Source organism: Aplysia californica, unplaced genomic scaffold (assembly GCF_000002075.1).
Source record: "Aplysia californica isolate F4 #8 unplaced genomic scaffold, AplCal3.0 scaffold00113, whole genome shotgun sequence".
Lineage (NCBI taxonomy): Eukaryota > Metazoa > Mollusca > Gastropoda > Aplysiida > Aplysiidae > Aplysia > Aplysia californica.
In genome coordinates this window covers 563,979-582,515 of record NW_004797383.1, presented here as the reverse complement: position 1 = coordinate 582,515, position 18,537 = coordinate 563,979, and the positions used below count along the sequence as shown (strand labels likewise).

The window sequence follows — 18,537 nt, the reverse complement described above, 5'->3', positions numbered from 1 at the left end:
GGGGGGGGGGAATTGAGAGAAGGAGGGAGAGATTGAAAGAGACAGAGAGGAGGGGGATGAAGAGAAAGATTGAGAGAGACAGGGAGAAAGGGAGGGTGCATGAAGCGATGGGTATAGTAACAGTGCATTGGTTAGCAATGGCATTTGGTTTAGCCGTTTCGACAACTAGATCTACAGCCAACTATAAGCAGTACAAGTAAGCTACTTCTTGACAATGGGTTTTTTCCACCGTGATGACATATCAAGACCTTTGTTTAAACATCTCCATGAGTAAGCCTAGCCTATCGTATTGTTCCGAGTGCCTCTCTGTTACGAATTGGCAGTGGTTTTCTTGTGCTTGTTGCCCTTTTGAATTATAGCGGAGTTTTTTTGTGTTGCCTCCCTTGTTTGTATTTTGCAATGATTAGCCTACTACTAGTACTACTACAAGGAGCTTAGAACTGTGAACTCCTTGGCCTTCTGGATCTATTTAACTCCTCATGTCCGGTGAGCCGGTCCATAATAGATCTAGATCCAGATCTAATTTCTTCACATTTTGTTTTTCGAAAAAAACAAGAAAAAAACAACAACTGCTCTTTCGCCTTACTATGGTAGATAATGTAGACTTTGAGAGCTTGCAACAAAACATTTAAAAAATCAGTGACATTTTAGATTTCTGTACATGACGCCCTAGGCCTAATTAACTTCAATTCAAACTCAAACACACAAACAATGTATATGTAGACCTTGATATAGGCTTATTTGACGGCCACAGACTAAGCTCGTGTTTAGCTCCGGACCCGACCCGACCCGAACGCGTATGTGGGCACCCCCTATTAGGCCCGTTTACTTCGCCTTTATTTATTTTTTTTCTTTACGTAGGCCCAGAAGCTATTATACTAGAATCTATAGGGCCCTGGGCCAGCTTAATTGCTTCACTTCTTTTTCTTTCTTTCTTTTTTTTTTTTTTTTTTTGAAGGGGAGGGATGTAGCTCACTCTATCTGAAACATCTAGATCTACGCCTCTAAACTCTAAAAATTATATGTGTACGTTATTGTGTTCTACAGGACTTTCGCAGGCTCTTTTCTACTAGTTCTAGCCCTACTTGTCGTTCCTAAGTAGACTGCACAGACGTGAATGTGCAATGTTTATATTATAATATTCATCACCTCGACAGTTTTTACTCAAGAAAAATTGATCATCTTGCACATTGTTTACTCTCTGTTGATTTCTGGTGTTGTAGAAGTTATGGCAGTTGTGGTATAGCATTTTCCATTTACATTTGTGTAATTCAAGTGAATAAGACGCGTACCAAGGAGTGTGGATTTAACATTTTGCATTCTTCCTAGTCTATTGTGAATAACCTCCTTGGGCGAAACAGACTGGACATACGCGATATGGCATGGCACGGTGTGAGAGAGGGGGGGGGGGGAGAAACAAGATATATTAGATCTATAATGTTTTAAAGGTTAAGATGTAAAAAAATACTTTTAGCCTAGCCAAATAATTTCATAAACCCATTGAAGTTGAGAAGTCACTAAACTTGTTTTCAGATTTTGCTTTGTTTCGTATATAACTGAGAATATAAGTAGAGATTTTGTAAATTCAAGCAGCACAAATTTATCGATAACAAACCAAGACAAACGAAATCGCTATCTCATCCGCCGAATGACCATTCTATCATTCATTGCGACCAAGAAGACACACAGAGCGTGATGAATATTACTTCAGCAGGTAAACCAGCATAATGTTATAACTAGATACTGAATATTTTGAGGGATACATTTGTGGTTGTTTTAAGTGAATATTCGTTGTAGCAGTGTTTTGAGCCAGTCTATAGTGATTGCTCTGAAAAGTTACGAGAATCACGTATTATCGATAATGACAACACCAATCTGAGAGGATGGCGTCAATCAAAGCTCCTCAGTAGCTTGACACTGTCAAATTTTACAAGGTCTACTTTATGTTGTCTCTTTGCTTCTCTTTACCAAAGTCCTGTCCAAGTTTCCTGATTGGTACAAGAGTCTATGTCAGTTAAAAAGGAGTCGTGCTCTCTAACTCTAACGGCCACCTCTATTCTCACCCGGGGTGAGAATAGTGCAGGCGGGTCTTGTGGCTATTCTCACCCGGTGCGCGTGTCAACAAATTTTGCGTTCACCCTAAACCACAGAATTCTACACTGTGATAAGAGAAAAATTGTAGAATTCTCATAATTCTGTGCTGTGAACAAACGTTCCATTACAACTGTACTTGTAGCCTACTAAAAGCGTACAATTTTGTCTGTGGGCAGGGGAGAGAGAGAGAGTGAGAGAGAGAACAAAACAAAATGGCGACCCGCGTAGTTCGGCTCGATTCGAAAAGTTAAATAGCCGTAGCATCTTTGTAGACAACCAAATTAATTTACTTTTGTGTTTTAACATCATTTTTTAACTTTGTTTTGGTCAATTTGATCGTCCACACCGATAGACAGTATTCAGAAAGAGACAGAGAGAGAGAGAAGAGCGGAGGAGTAGATCTTGCGAGAACTTCCGGGCGGGTGAGAATAGCCACTTTCAACTCTAACTGAGCAGGTTAGGTTAGGATTTTGTGAAGTGGGGCAGGCCTGAGCCTGGTGGGTAAATTTATAGAACGAAGTGTATACAGAACCAGGAACAAAGTCACGAAGTATACATATCCGGTAGGGGAACTCTTTTGTGATTTCGGAAAGTTTCAACGCCCAGACCCGGTGGTATGTGTGTGTGTATGAGTGAGAGAGAGGGAAATAGGTGGGGAGAAAGAAAGACAGAGACAAACAAAGAAAAAGAGAATGCTAGCGATACACAGAGAGAGAGAGAGACTGCTCGATTGAAATTATGACATTGTTCTTTTCTTCAAATTGTGATTCCTCCAACTCCAAAACAGGAAAAACGATCGTTCATTGAAAAGACATGCCGGAATTTATTAGCCCTAGACCTAGATCTAGATCTAGGCTAGCCTCGAACTAGTCACTAGATTCTAGTCTAGTATAATTCTAGATCAATGATTTATACATCATGTCTGTCTGTCTAGATCTAGATTTAGGCCATAGATCTAGAAGAACCTAGGTCAACCCTGAACCAGGAGGGCGTTGAAACTTTCCGAAATCACAAAAGAGTTCCCCTACCGGGTCTGTATACTTTGTGACTTTGTTCCCGGTTACCGAGTCTGTACACTCCCTATAGAAACCCTTCCATCTCATAAAGGGTATTATTTTGTAGCTCTTCGTAGGTTTTTTAGGGCCCTGAACACGATTTTGGCATTGAAAAACGTCGCAAATGGTTAGTTTAGATGTTACAGCACTTGATTTCAGGGGGGGAGACACCCCCCCTATCCGCCCTACTACACAGCTATAAACGTACTCGCACGTCAGGGGGAGACCCCCTGAAACCCCCCTAATGACTATAAATTAGCAGTGCCAATGAAAATTTAAATTTTCACTTTAGCCCTTTTTTGGGGGGGGGGGGGGGGTACCTAAGAAAGAATTTTCAATTCTAAGAATTATGCTTCGGTTCATAAATAAAAAAGTTATAGGGTTGTAAAGTCGGCAAAATATGGATGACCCACATATTAGGAAAATACTCCTAAAAAGTGGACCACGCAGTAGCAGATTCTGTAAGAAAATCGACGATATCTCGGTAACTAATTGGAGTGTTCGAGAGAAACTTGGCTACCCGGTGTGTTTTTGAGTGTAGAAATCATTTCTGCAGTCAGATTTACTGCAAATTTAGTAGTTATTTTGTTATAATTAAAATTGTGGTGTACATATATTACGATTTTGCGAAAAAGGGGTGTCGGGATGAGTCCATTTTATTTATAGCATCGTATCACAACATGGGATCTTTAAGAATATATGTCGGCAGCGTGACTGAATAATTGCAAAGTTTTTTAATGATGACTTTAGACCATGCCAACCGTAAAAGATTAGTTAATTCAATCTAGCATGCCGTACAATTAAAAATTCTTTTTCCCCGTTGAGACGTGAACATCCCGAGACGAGATAACCTCGCCTCGGAATGCCCCCATTGCGGTGTTACAGGGGAATGGAGAGAAAAACAACCGGATGCGCGCGCCCACCATTGCCCTATTTCAAGTGACCAATGAACGGGCCCGGAATAGTCATGCGGGGATTTGTAGGTATACATTTGCCACGAGAGTGAAGTGAAAATGGCCGGTCTCCGTGCGAAGCCGCTTTGGATAGGGGGGTAGTCGTGCATTTATGATCAGGTCTAAACAACTACTTGACACAGAACGTTCAAATTTGAGCACACTATAGAGGATAGATAGATCTATTACCATCTCGGCGTTGAAATTCAAACTCCTTATAGTTTTCGGTGTACAAGATACGAAAGTGTTCCCGACACCAAAAGTAAAGGTTATTTTATATGTGTACGAACTTCAACGTCCACATATCATTAGTTTTCCCTATTTTCTGATTGGTTGCCGAGTTTCATTCGGATTGGTTCAGAAATAGAGCAGACCGAGGTTGACAAAGTTAGTCACCTACACTTCGGCCGGGTCCGCAAAATCGCCCGTAAACGGGGACCAAATTTTTGCCACGCGGGAAAGCCCAATTGGCATTGCTACTACTACTATAAATGCATGCATATCCAAAAAAATCTTAACTAAAAAAAACTGACCTTATTCGTATATCCGACGGCACTAAAGAGGTGAAGGAGTTGACTTCCGGTAGTGGATGTGACGCGAAACGGGAGTGCTTTCTATAAAAATACTGCCTGATGAGTAAGTAAACACAAGCGGATAGCTAGAGAACGACAACTAAACGCCAATGGCCTATTTCTTGTTTGGCGTCATTGAGTAGCAATGTCCACCGAGCGCATTTTGTTCTGCCGATTTTTGGCCCCCGCAGCGGGGGTGTTTCGTGGGACGCACTAACGCAAAGGTTGTTGTCTTCAACTCGCTCTCACGCCGCTTCTTGTGAATGGATATGAATGAAACTTGGCAGCCAATCAGAAAAAAGGTCAATCTCGTAGTATGGTTTGACAACATTGTACCCATCCTAGAAGCAGTCGAAAACGTTTGCGAAAGTGGTTGATGTGGTGCGCTTTGAAGATTTTTTGGAGCTGTGATTTGTCAAACTGACTGATACGTTGTACACCATTTTTCTTTATTCCCTTAAAATTTCAAGCTTCTGTGTTTAGCGGTTTTCGCGTAATCTTTAAAAAATGTGGGAGTAACGAAGGGAAAAAGCGACATTGCCATTTGCGCTTGCTGGGTGAACGACCTGCGGCTGGGAAATTTCCACTGAGTGACGTCATCAGCCATCGGTCGCCTCGGGCGCTACAAACGAGGCCCCGCTTATGTGAACTGGAAAGGGGGGGAAGGATACTTGAAAACTGAACGGGGGCCTTGATAACTTGCGTTTTAGTCACAATACAATAGATGTAGTCATTTTTATTTGCTTGATTGCATGATAGAAGAATAGAAACAGAAAAGCAAACATCTTGAGAAGTGGTATGGTATTGTGTTTGCGTTATGAAAGCCTATTCCCCCCTCTTGGGAAAGCACACACTTGGACTTGTCCTGTGTGCTCTGTTTGGAAAAGTGAGGCATTAAGATTGTTATTAAAGAGTATGGTACTTATTTAGTCCAGTCTGGAAAGATAGTCCCGTTTATACATTGTTATCGTTCACGCGTGAGTGCGCGCGCGCGCGCGTGTGTGTGTGTGTGTGCGCGCGTATGAGAGAGAGAGAGAGAGGGGGGGGGGGGGGTGTAAATATGTTACATTTATTTATTGTATGAGTTGTAGCCTTCACATGCGAAATATTCCCATGACTTATAAACTATATTATCTGAATGCATCTTAATCTACCACACAATAGGACACTGTCCAACAATGGATATACACAGAGACGATCTTATTTTCTATAACAAAGTATGCATGCTTTTACTAGTACAGAACTGGATTTATTAGTAGCTCTCTACTTACATTTTTGTGACAAATTGATCCAGAGCATTGTTTGGCAAGGAGGAACCTTTTATGTTGCCAAGTTTCATTCAAATATCATGACTTTGGGAGAACATATGACTGATAATCTTTGTAAATCTGTAAAGAACGCCACTTTTTTACTTGTTAATGTCTTTACAACTCAAAAAGTATGACAGATATATTAAAAATCTGACTGCATGACTAGATTCTGCATTAAAAAATGTACTAGACTGCCAAGTTTCATTTACATATTCCAAGAAATAGGCGAGGTATGACAAATATTGTCTCAAAACGCACCGAAAACCGCCACATTTTTACCTATACGTCTTCATAACTCAAAAAAATAGGATAGCTATGAAAAATCTGAAAGCAGGACTAGATTCTGCACTAGAAAATTTACTGGGTTGCCAAGTTTCTTTTAAATACTCCGAGAAATGAGCGAGTTATGACGAATATTGTCTCAAAACTCACCAAAGAATGTCCCATATTTTGAGGGTTTTTTTCATTATATATAAAAGTGTACCAGAAATTAATTGATTAAAAAATCCGTAACTTTTTTGTTTATTGATGGATTTCAAAAATTCAAAAAGTAACACTTTCTGGCAAAAAAAGAATTTTCATGGTCATTGCTACATTGAGGGATTCCCACTCTTCTGTCATGGTGGCAACACGACCGCACCGTGAACCTGCAGACTCGGATTATTTTCTTTTCAACTTGCAGAACTGTTCGGTTTCGGATTGGTTGTCTCTGATTGTGCAGCACCCGTCTTCCGCCCAGATTGATTCTGATGCTGTACACAGCGTAAATTGAGAAAAATAAGAAGACTAAGAGTAGGCCTACATATGAAAGCAAGTTAAAACAAAGTTCAACAACGCAGTGCAAATCATGGACCATTACGATCCAGATCGTTTCTTTTAAAATCTTGTAAGCGCAAGAAATTTTAAAGCACTTTCAAGAGATTGGACTTAGAATCTAATAGGACGCTGCGAAAGGAGTAGATCTAATTCCCGACTGCAAAGTTTGCGAATGGATATATTGTAAGGTGCAAAAGCAGTATATATATATTATAATAGGGGAACCTCTAGGGGGAAAGACTCAAAGAAGTAGGAAGCTTGGAAACTGCCAGTACAAACCGTGCGCTACGCAAAATCATCACTATTTTTAGAATCACGATCAGATGACGTGGCGGACAACCCCGTTACGAAGTTAAACAAAATGGCTGTGTTACTCTAAATATCGACCAATGGCGTTTAGTTGTCTTTCTATCCGAATGTGTAAGTAAACAGACCCATTCATTTTGCTCCAAGCCTTTGAACATCCGTGTTTGTTTCACTGTCAGTTCATTTGTTATTGGGGAATGATATTGTCGGATTGTCCTCATGATACTCCTCTATTAGAATCTATTGACTAATTAAATTATTGATATTGACATGGCATTGATTGTGATGGGTAGGCTGGTATGCCTATTACGCGATGTCCATTGCGGATGGGGTCGGGGGCGATGGACTCACTCATCGCTTGAAAACAAACGTGTTTGTTTTTGGGGCGACGAGTTGGGCGTGATTGGCTTGTACCACAACAGCTGCTTTGCACCCTCAATCTGGCGAGCAAACTGCCCCGCCCCGATCCCTCAATGGGCACCCCGTATTGTAAAGTATTAACTTTTACTTTCCTGTGTGAGGTGAGAATATTCCACCCACGTATTATTCTCTCCCAGGTTTTTAGTTTTTCGTTTCCGCCCTTTTTATTTCGTTTAGGTTTTGGGTCTATTACAGAAATTATGGGATGTTGGAATTCAACACAGATCATCTGTTTTAGATCTATGTCTAACTCGTTGAAAAAATGTTTTTTCGCCCTCAAGCAGTATCCCAAACCTTTTTCAGTCTTTCAACACAATCTCTAATAGAGCCTCAAGTTGAGGCTTTGTGCACAGCTTAGGCCTACACATGTAGTACACCAGTTAAATAAATATTTCAACAGAAACCACATAGACGTTATCATCTCAAATTTCGTCCTCACTGGTTTCAGCAAAATCGTCCTCTAAATCGCTCGTTTTGTGGTAATTTTAGTTAAAATAAAAGAATAACAATACACTGCAATGCGATAGTTGTCGAAGCCCACGAAACCTGGCAATTTTGCAATTCCAAATGACTTGGCCAGGTTTTGCGTACATCGACAACCAAGATATTGAGCAGCTGAATTCGTCCACCTCGCGATCAAGTAATAATTACTCTCTTATTTCTCAAACTTCTATCATCCTTATGTAGCTGAGAAAGGCCTACCTGTTCTCAACACCCTGGTGCGAATAAAATCCATTGTATTCTCAGACTGGGTGAGAGTAACAATTTAACTATTCATCCCGGGGTGAGAATAACGACAGCCTTTACTTTCACACCCATACATACATGCAGATGCACTGCCTTCGCGAATCGTTTTTTTCTAGAAAATTCTCAAATCGAATCGTTTTGTTTTTTTCTAGAAAATTCTCAAATCTACTTAGGCCTACTTGCATAACTTGCAACCCTAGAACACCCCCCGTATTTAAAAAAAATTAAGTTAAGGGGGCGGGAGGCTGTTATCAGTGTTGTTGGATGATGATATCAACAATTTTTGACATCATGCTTGTTGTCATCATTGTAGGATCAACCAAAATGCTTCCCTGTTTGACTGTATTGTGGCCACGCTCCATGCTGAGTTATCTCAGCTTTCTTGTGTGTTTGTGGAAAAGATGATGTGTGTATGGCACGGGTTTGAACACATATATATGCTGTCTTCTGAGCAACAAAGATACATTTTTATCTTTTTTCTCATTGACTATCACAGCTACTTATTTATTTTGACCGGTCCTTTTACTTCCTGTGCGTTATGAATGGACAGTGATTGCACAATGGACTTCAGTGTCAATTTTTAAAGTAACATGAAATCAATTTTCATACTTGTAGCAATCAGATATCTTTAAAAATTTCAGTCCTTTTGTAACTTATTTGAAAGATAACATTCCAAACAGTGCAAAACTTTTAAGGTTTAGGCATGCACTGCACGCACAGTGTCTCTTTAGTTTTATATTTCCTAAGAAAATGTTTAAAAACCTATAAATAAAATAGATGCAGTTGGTTTTATTGCAATGGTGCAGTGTTTGGATACTTTAGCGTAATGTAAAATAATTCACTCGAAACTTTTCAATATGCAGGTCAAGCTGATTTTTTAAAAAATTACCAATGGCTACAGAAGTATTCTTTTTTATGAGACTAAGGTGTTTCCTGTGTTGTCTGTTTCAGCGGGAGTGATATCACTCCTGGAGGAGCCTGAGCCACAACTGAAAGCCTTCGCTTTGAACAAGCTTGACAACATTGTCGATGTCTTTTGGCCAGAGATTTCTGAAAATGTGGACAAGATCGAAGTCCTCTCCGAGGATCCCAATTTCAAGTCAAGCGAGTTGGCTGCCTTGGTTGTATCCAAAGTTTACTATCATTTAGGGGCCTTTGAGGAATCTGTCACATTTGCTCTAGGAGCAGGCGGTCTCTTCAATGTGAATGATACCTCGGAGTTCGTGGAAACTATCATTGCCAAGTGCATTGATCACTACACAAAGCTTCGGGTGCATAATGCTGATGCCACAGATGAAGCTGACAAGAAGCCCATAGATCCAAGGCTTGAGGCTGTGGTGAACCGCATGTTCCAGAGATGTTTAGATGACAAGCAGTTCAAGCAGGCCGTGGGCATTGCTCTGGAGACCAGGAGAATCGATATTTTCGAGAAAGCCATCAAGACGTCGGATGATGTGGCGGGTATGCTGTCCTATGCTTTCAAGGTGTGCATGTCTCTCATCCAAAGCCGTCAGTTCCGCAACACAATTCTGCGCGTGCTGACCAGCCTGTACATGGGTTTGGGCACTCCTGATTACATCAACGTCTGTCAGTGCTACATCTTCCTGGACGACGCTCAAGCTGTGGCCGATATCCTGGTGCAGCTCACCAAGGGCAGCATAGATTCTGTCCTCATGGCCTATCAGATCGGCTTTGACCTGTATGAGAGTGCCACACAGCAGTTCTTGCAGCGCGTCCAGGCTGCCCTCCGTGTGGCGGCTCCAGCTCCTATCTCTGCGCCTCCCACACTGAACACAAAGAAGCCTGCCGCTGAGAAGTCCGAGTCCAAGGAGAAAGAGAAGGAAGAGAGTATGGAGACGGACGAAGGAGAGGCTGCCCCAGCTCCTGCAACAGAGTCCAAACCGCCCACCAGAGATCTCAGCAGTTTGAGCAGCGAGGAGAAGGAACAGCAGGGACGCATCGAACGACTTCACACCATCCTGGGCGGCGAGACCACCATTTTCTTGCGCCTGCAGTTCCTCATCAAGAACAACAAGACAGACATGCTGATCCTGAAGAACACCAAGGATGGTGTGAGGAACTCTGTGTGCCACACAGCGACTGTGATCGCCAACTCCTTCATGCACTGTGGCACGACGTCAGACCAGTTCCTCCGTGACAACCTGGAGTGGCTGTCCCGGGCCACCAACTGGGCCAAGTTTACGGCCACTGCCAGCCTTGGGGTCATCCACAAAGGTCACGAGAAAGAGGCCCTCAACCTGATGTCTCAGTACCTGCCCAAAGACGTGAGTCCGGGCTCTTCTTACTCTGAAGGAGGCGGCCTGTATGCTCTGGGTCTGATCCACGCGAACCATGGAGGGGAGATCACAGACTACCTACTGAACCAGCTCAAAGATGCCACAACAGACATGGTCCGCCATGGAGGATGCCTGGGTCTTGGGCTTGCTGCCATGGGCTCTGCCCGGCATGATATCTACGAGCAGCTCAAGTTCAACTTGTTCCAGGACGATGCAGTCACTGGGGAAGCTGCTGGCTTGGCTATGGGCTTGGTGATGTTGGGAACCAAGTCCTCCACCGCCATCACTGACATGGTTCAGTATGCTCAGGAAACACAGCACGAAAAGATCCTACGAGGCTTGGCTGTTGGCATAGCCCTTACCATGTACGGCCGCTTGGAGGAAGCAGATGCTCTTATCGAGTCGTTGATCCGAGACAAGGACCCCATCCTCCGCTGGTCTGGCATGTACACGCTGGCTATGGCTTACTGCGGCAGCGGCAACAACCAGGCCATTAGGAGGCTTTTGCATGTGGCTGTCAGCGACGTTAACGACGACGTGAGGCGGGTGGCAGTCACCTGTCTTGGTTTTCTTCTGTACCGCACTCCAGAGCAGTGTCCTAGTGTGGTATCTCTTCTCTCCGAGAGCTACAACCCTCATGTGCGTTTTGGAGCTGCTATGGCTCTTGGCATTGCCTGTGCTGGCACTGGCTTGAAGGATGCGATTGGTCTTCTGGAGCCCATGGCCAACGACCCCATCAACTATGTCCGACAAGGGGCGCTCATCGCTTCTGCCCTTATCCTCATCCAGCACAATGAGTCCACATGTCCCAAAGTCACCCATTTCCGCCAGCTGTACGCCAAGGTAATTGCCGACAAGCACGAAGATATCATGGCCAAGTTTGGTGCCATCCTGGCCCAGGGAATCATCGACGCTGGTGGCCGCAACTGCACCGTTTCCTTGATGTCCCGCATGGGTCATACCAACATGGAGGCGGTGGTGGGCATGCTGGTCTTCTGCCAGCACTGGTTCTGGTACCCCCTCACACACTTCCTCTCTCTAGCCTTCAAGCCCGCCTGCCTGGTGGGGCTCAATGGTGACCTGAAGATGCCCAAGGTTGAGTTCAAGTCCAACGCTCGCCCATCCTTGTACGCATACCCTCCAGTCCTAGAGGAGAAGAAGGACAAAGCCAAGGAAAAAGTGGAGACTGCTGTCCTGTCCATTACCGCAAAGCAGAAGAAGAAGGATTTGGAGAAGAAGAAGGACTCTCAGACATCCGTTGATGGTTCAGCAGCAGCAGAGTCCATGGAAGTGGATGACAGCAGCAAGAGCTCTTCTGCTTCCAAGGAAAAGAAGGTGAGAGAAAGAGCGATTGCCATTTATTACCTTTGTTTGACTCATAAATATTAACAAGTTTGACCTGGAACTCTTGGCTAACATACGGGATGATATAAAAAAAAACTGTACAGTTTTGTTTATTGGTATTTTCCTCTGCACTGAAGTTTTGCGTTTCAAATTTGTACTCATTTGGAAGTCAAAGGGAATTTGTCTGATATTCATTTTAGATAAATCCACAGATACGTTTTGCTCTACATAGCGCGTAAAAAAACAACCCATTTTTAGCTATGTCCCCATTTTTGTAGCATGACGCACTAGTTCACATTAGACCTACCACTAAAAATCCCTATGACAACACCGTATTGCAAACTACAGTAGTTTAACAAGCCAACAGAAGTTTCCAGATAGTTTTCTCAAGTTTCCTTTGCCTGCTGAGTTCATAGTTAAGATTAGTACAGAGCGGAGAGCTTGTTGTATGGAACATTTCCTCACCACCAATTCATTTCCTCGATCATCTTGAAAAGCGTGAACATTTCCTCTTTGACATTTGGTTCCTTGGCAAAGGGCATATTCACCTTTCAGGTTATATCACCTCCACGAATGCTATTTCAGCAACCCCACTCCCATTGTCTCTAGAAACAGCTCCATACCTATAAGGTGTACAGTGTGTTAAGTGGCTTTAAGTGCTCATGGTTGAGTGGATCCTTGTGTTTGGCCTCCACTGAACATTACAAACGACATATTAAAATGTTGCGAATGCAAAGTAGGACAAATAGACAATTGTTCTCGGAATTCCAGAATTTAAAAAAATGTTTTTTTTAAAACTCTGTACGGTATAAGAAGAGAAATGCTGTTCAAAGGTTACGGGAATCGAAAGGTTAGATTTTAAAATTATAAGGAAAGTAAAAATACAAAACCAATCAGTCCATGACTTCCTTTATGTTACAAGATCTTATAAATTTGTACATTTTGCATTGAAAGAGGTGGTTTTTATAAAAGCCATTTCCGTTTTTGAAAATAAGTTTCTTCTTTGTGAATTGTATGTCAGACAAATTCCTTTTGAATGAATTATATCTGTTCCAAATTACAACATTCTAACACAAATTTTGTGCGACATATTCAGAAAAAAAGCTGTACAGTTAGGTTTTTTTTATCACCCTGTATTTTAAGTGAGTGTAATACCACATTTCTTACTTTGCACTGAAGATGTATTGGATATTTTATGGAGGCTGGTGGTTTATAGAAAAAAACTGTTACAGTTGAGTATTTCATAGTACTAACTATAACAGTATATTATGGTACAGAGGCTGTTATGGTTTCTAGAAATAAAATGCAATGGATGTAATACATGTGTATTGGCAGAGTAACTCAATTATTTAAATCTTTTTATTGAGTTCCTGATGATTTTTATTTAACGGTGTTGTTGAATATTGGATGCATACTTTTCAAAGACCTGACTAGAACCTCCTGGTTTTAGCCTGTCTTGAATGGACAAGGAGGGGTTGTTTTTTGTTAGGCATTTTTTTACTCTATTTCCTCTGCAATAGTAAAATATATGGTAGAATACTCATGTGCTCTTGTATGGTCCATTCAACAGGATGAGAAGCCCTCAGAGAAGAAAGAAGCTGAGGAAGAAGATGCGACTGAAAGTACAGAAAAGAAGAAGGAACCAGAGGCAACCTTTGAGATCTTGTCAAACCCTGCACGCGTCATGAAGGTTTGTTTGTTTCGTGCTGAAAATTGATCGTGTTGTTACTTTATATTTGCATAGCTGCCACTTTCCCGCTAAATAGCGGAAACTCCGCTTCATCTAGTTTTTCCCCGCAACTTTCCTCCTTCCTCCGCTGGACCGCTCTTGGTCGCAAATTTCATACTTTTTTCCCCCGGAAAACACCGAACCGGGAGAGAGACGAAAATGTAGCTTGCGCATGTCCGCCCGTAGCTTTCTACTTCCGTTCTTCTAGGCCCAGCGCTAGTTTCACAGTGTTTATTGTTGTGAAGCAGCACAGTGTCGATCGGGCATCGGAACGTTAGCGCGCCGAGTTGTCATTGAAATTGGCGGAAATTCGAAAGAAATTGATGCAAAATGCAAAAATAAAAGGAGCTGGGATGAGAAAGAAGCAGCCGGTGTGCGGCTTGAAAAGTTCATTAGAAAATTGAACTGGCCGTTTTTTTGCGAAAGAAATCGCGCCCCGTGGCACTCCTGTACAATTGCGGTCCTGTTTGTTTACATGGCGGCTATTGTGGCTGCTGTGGAAGTGAATCTAGATCTAGAAAGTCTATCTCTAGATATAATCTAGATGTACACATATTTAGATATATCTAGATCTAGATTAGATAGCCTTGGCTATAATTTTAATTCAGTTTAGATCTCTAAATAAGAAACACACTACAGGGGCACTAAGTGCAAATGGGACCGCAATTGTACAGGAGTGCCTGCATCCTTGATCCGATACTGCTCTGAGTCTACGTCTATGTACAAGTTTAAAGTGAAAGAAATCTTTTGAGACACCAACTGGCAAAAAACGCTGGATTTTTAGTCACCAAGTCCAAACTGTGTCAAATTGACTCGAATGCTTGTTAGTCAACTTACTGCCTTTATGGTTTTTTTTGGTGTTTTTTTTTTTTTCAAGTACATTTTAATTCAGTTGCCTATGGTTAACAATATGACAGTTTTCCCCTCCCAAACCGTAGGCTAGATTTTCCAGTATATATTGCCTCTGGATCTCGCTGATTTCGGAGAGAGCGCGTACGCCTTCGCGTGAATTTCCTCCTTTTTAAAAATTTCTGAGTGGCAGCTATGTATTTGCTACAGATGTTCTCATTATGGCTGCGTCACTTCTTCCCAAGTAAACAGGGATGCCACTTTTCCACTTTTTTAAAACGATATTTCCGGCATTTTGATCCTGATCCGCTATTCCGTTATTGAGATCGAAAGATAGAATCTATAGTTGGAGAAGAAAAAAATGAACAAAAAACCCACACACGCACAACTTACGCCAAATGTTCAAATATGGGAAAAACGAAAACTTCGCCATAAGTTTAAATAACAGGGAGAAAAAACCCCCGGAAGATTTGCACTATATCTCAGCAACCTTTGGGTTTCAAATTGATATTCATATGTTAGCAAGACTGGCGCATGGATTTTCAGCTATTTTTAAAAAAGTTGAGTGGCATCCCTTCGTAAAGCTGGAAATGGGCTGGTAGACACTTGAGTTGATTTGTGTTTGGAGGAGGTGCAGATTTTGCAGTTTCTGTTGGATTATATCTGTTTGTTGGATAGGTAATCCCGGTTGCAGTTGGCTTTTTTTTTTTCCCCCAAAGTAAATAGTGATGATCACTGTCAGCTGTTGTTGTTATGATCTTGTGTTGAAATCTCTAAGTAATATCGGCTCCTGTATCTTTCAAATGATATTATGTGTGTGTACTGAATTTACCTTTATGTGGATCAATGTGGGTTTTACATTTGATCAAACCATTCTTTGGTTTTGTGACCCAAAGCGATGCTACGTGGGTGGTTGGCGGGTGCTATGGTATGGTTTTGTCCTTCTTTTTTATTCAACGATCTATCGTCCTGTCTGTCCTCCTTTTTTTGTGTATGCTACTCTCTTGTAACTCTTCTATTCTTCAGCACTTATATGACCTTATTGTGTCGTAAAACTCTTAAGAAAACTTAAAAAACGATGCTACATGATGCGACATCTCTGACTGTGCTTTAATGTGATACGAATTTATAAGCCCTTAGATTGTGACAACCCTTAGCTTTGTGTGGTGAACTCCCTGGGTTGCAGATAGTAAACCTTGGATGAAGTAGAAATTAATTAACTCTTTGAACCCCATCGGGCGCTGGGAGGGTCCGGCTGTAATAACCCTGTTCCCCATCTGACGCTCCCAGCGTGTGACTCTTGTGACAACTGTCTCGTTTTATTTAGTGCTGGTTTTTGCTTGTTTTTCGGAACTATTCACGAACCAAGTTTTTAGTAATGACTTTAGAAGCCTTTGTTTCCGCTATTTAGAAGTTGGAGGCAAGCTTTTGGGGTGAGAATGAGACATAGTGCACTAGGTTTAGGTGACTGTAGAAAACACTCAGGTCTTAAAGAGTTAAAATGGGTGGATACTTTCAGACGATAATTCGATTTTGTTGGTTTCAGATGAAGTAAGTAATTGGCCTAAGTGGCTCCTTCATGTTTTGTCAGCACTTTTTAAAATCTAGATTCAGTTGCATTTTGTCTAAATCTGAGATTTTCTGGTGTTAAGTATAATTGTGTTTAAAGTTCTGTTTCCTTTTTCCTTTAAAAGGCACAACTGAGGGTGTTAAGTGTTGAGAACAGTCGCTACCAACCAGTGAAGGACCTGGCACATGGAGGCATTATTCTGTTGAAGAACCGTAAGCCGGGAGAACAAGAGGACATTGTGGAGACTGTGCAGGCCGGCGGACCCAAGGCGGAGGAGGAAGAGGAGGAGCCTGAACCACCTGAGCCTTTTGAGTGGACCGAGGATTGATGAGAGGGTGGGTTAGTACGAGGACAGGAGCTTATCTTGTGGCTGGTGGCTTTGTGTCCATGATGAGTGCTGGTGTTTGGGTGTTTGAAAGAGTTCCGGTATGTGTGTGTGTTTGCTTATCATGAATGAATTTTTGAATGATAGAGTTTTGGTAAGTTTATGAATGTACAGGGGGGGGGGGGGTTCCCTCTGTATGCATGTCTCTAAATTAGTGAGACAATAGTCTTTGAAGTGTAGTACTGTTGTGTGTTGTGTGTGTCTTTTTTTTTTCCTCCTTTTTAAAAAATGAGATGCCGTTCACAGTGTGTACATGAGTGTGCTCCAACTCTCAGGCAGACTTTGCTTGTAACTTCAAATTGAGATTTTCAGTCTACACCAAGAACAGTAGATTCCTCCTATCTGGCATGGTTCGTTAGATCGTAAGGGAGTGAACTGCTATTGCCAGTCAGGTTTGAGCTTTGAAGTGTCACAGAATGAATTGTGGTCATTTAATGAGTTACTAAAAGTAGGTGTCACTTGGGTTCCCCTGGCGAATTTCAGGAAATGTTTGAAAACATCTGTGTTTTTTCTTTTGGTATTTCATTAATGTTGAAAATGCAGGTGGTCTTTGGTATTTCAAGAACTTGATAGAGAAAGAGATGAATATTTGTACGATACTTTCCAGTAGTTGGTTTCTGTTCTCTTAAAACTGTGCTTGTTGGGTCTTTTTTGGTACATGTGTACTACACGCGTGATGTCTGTGTGTCGTGCAGCATGAAGTGAAGAAGTTTGTCGTGAAGGATATGTGATAATTTGGTATGTAAGAAAGTCTTTTGTTGACTTCCTTTATTATAAGTCACTGAAATACAATGTGTCAGAAAGAATGTTTATTGTGGAGGTTTTCCATCAAGTGTGCATTGTGCAAAGACATAAAAATGTTCGTAACTTTTGATGAGAAGTTAATCTTGAATGTTTATTTTTTTAAATTTTGGTTTAAGGCAATGGAAAAACTTTATTCACTGAATGAAAAAAAAATGGAAATACCAAGTTTTGTGAATATTTGATAGTGGTTAAAGGCTTCTGCGATGGTTTTGTTTGTCGGTTTTTTTTTCCCATGGCTACAAAGTTTTGAAAAATCATTTTGAGTGTAGAGAGGAGCCATTCATTACTATTGATAAATAAGTTAACGTTTCTCAAACAAAGATTACTATCTTCTTCTTCTTCCTCTTGATCGCATCACACTTGAAGTCTGGTATCTGTCATAAATTGGGCGGTCCTGCTCAGTTCATCTGTTGGCCGGTCTTACTTCTCTAGATTACTATAAATAAGGCTGCAAGTGAATGTTTTCTCTTTATATATATATATAAAATAAAAGCTCCCCACACGAATAGCTCTTTTGTTTGTGTCTGAGCTCTGCGGACTGAGATGACTAGTTGTAGATCTGGAGCCACGATCACTTAGTTCAAGATGGAATGTAGTCATTGGCAGCTGTCTGATCTCTGCCCACTCAGTTTCTTTAATATATCTTTTTTTTTTCACTTGTTTAGTGGTTGATGTCTATGATATAGTTTACTACTATATTGTAAATTCTATTGGGCCATTTAGTTCTTTAGAATGTTAACTTTTGTATAATTAAAAACAGAATGTTTTTTTTTTTTTATGTTGTCATTTAGTAATAATGCAGTATCTTCATTGTTTGGTTTCGTGAGTCAACTGTTCTGTAGAATGGGTTGAGGAAGTTTGTTTTTTAACATTACTTTTGGATTAGACTCGAACATCTTTTTTGATTTGAGGATGATAATAAATGATGGCTTCTACTATGAAAATGATATCTATTTGAAATTTCTCAGGCTTTGTGCTGAAGGATTTGTATTAAAAATTTTGCTGTTGAAAACACAATAATTTCTGTTTCCATGAGTTCACTGTTGTTGACAGTTTTCAGAATGCCACTGACTGGAGTGTTTTTAGGCCATTCCCAAAGGGGGGACATTTTTCGTTCTAGTGCACAGTAGAATTGTAAATGGGCTGATCTAACTATGACATGCTCATGACTGTGTCTGTACTACGACAGGGAACTGCTGCTTTTTCTTTCCTAAGCCTTACTATCGTCATTTTCCTCTACTTCTTTTGTGTGTTTGTCATACTCTTGTGACCCGCTATTTCCGGGG

At 41.4% G+C, this 18,537-nt stretch overlaps 1 protein-coding gene across 1 annotated transcript; it reads left to right on the top strand.

Moving 5' to 3' along the window:
- The first annotated feature begins 1,589 nt into the window (after positions 1–1,589).
- LOC101855245 (26S proteasome non-ATPase regulatory subunit 1) lies at positions 1,590–18,271 on the top strand. The gene is made up of 4 exons (XM_005095779.3): positions 1,590–1,714; positions 9,225–11,905; positions 13,485–13,604; positions 16,187–18,271. The coding sequence occupies exons 1-4, from the start codon at positions 1,696–1,698 to the stop codon at positions 16,388–16,390; spliced, it is 3,024 nt and encodes a 1,007-aa protein (XP_005095836.1). The 5' UTR covers positions 1,590–1,695; the 3' UTR covers positions 16,391–18,271.
- Positions 18,272–18,537: the final 266 nt, after the last annotated feature.

What these genes read in the sequence shown, in the direction of transcription:
- LOC101855245 (XM_005095779.3), top strand. An exon ending in CTGCTTCCAAGGAAAAGAAG is followed by an intron (nt 11,906 to 13,484) that starts GTGAGAGAAAGA and finishes TCCATTCAACAG; the next exon opens with GATGAGAAGCCCTCAGAGAA. An exon ending in ACCCTGCACGCGTCATGAAG is followed by an intron (nt 13,605 to 16,186) that starts GTTTGTTTGTTT and finishes TTCCTTTAAAAG; the next exon opens with GCACAACTGAGGGTGTTAAG.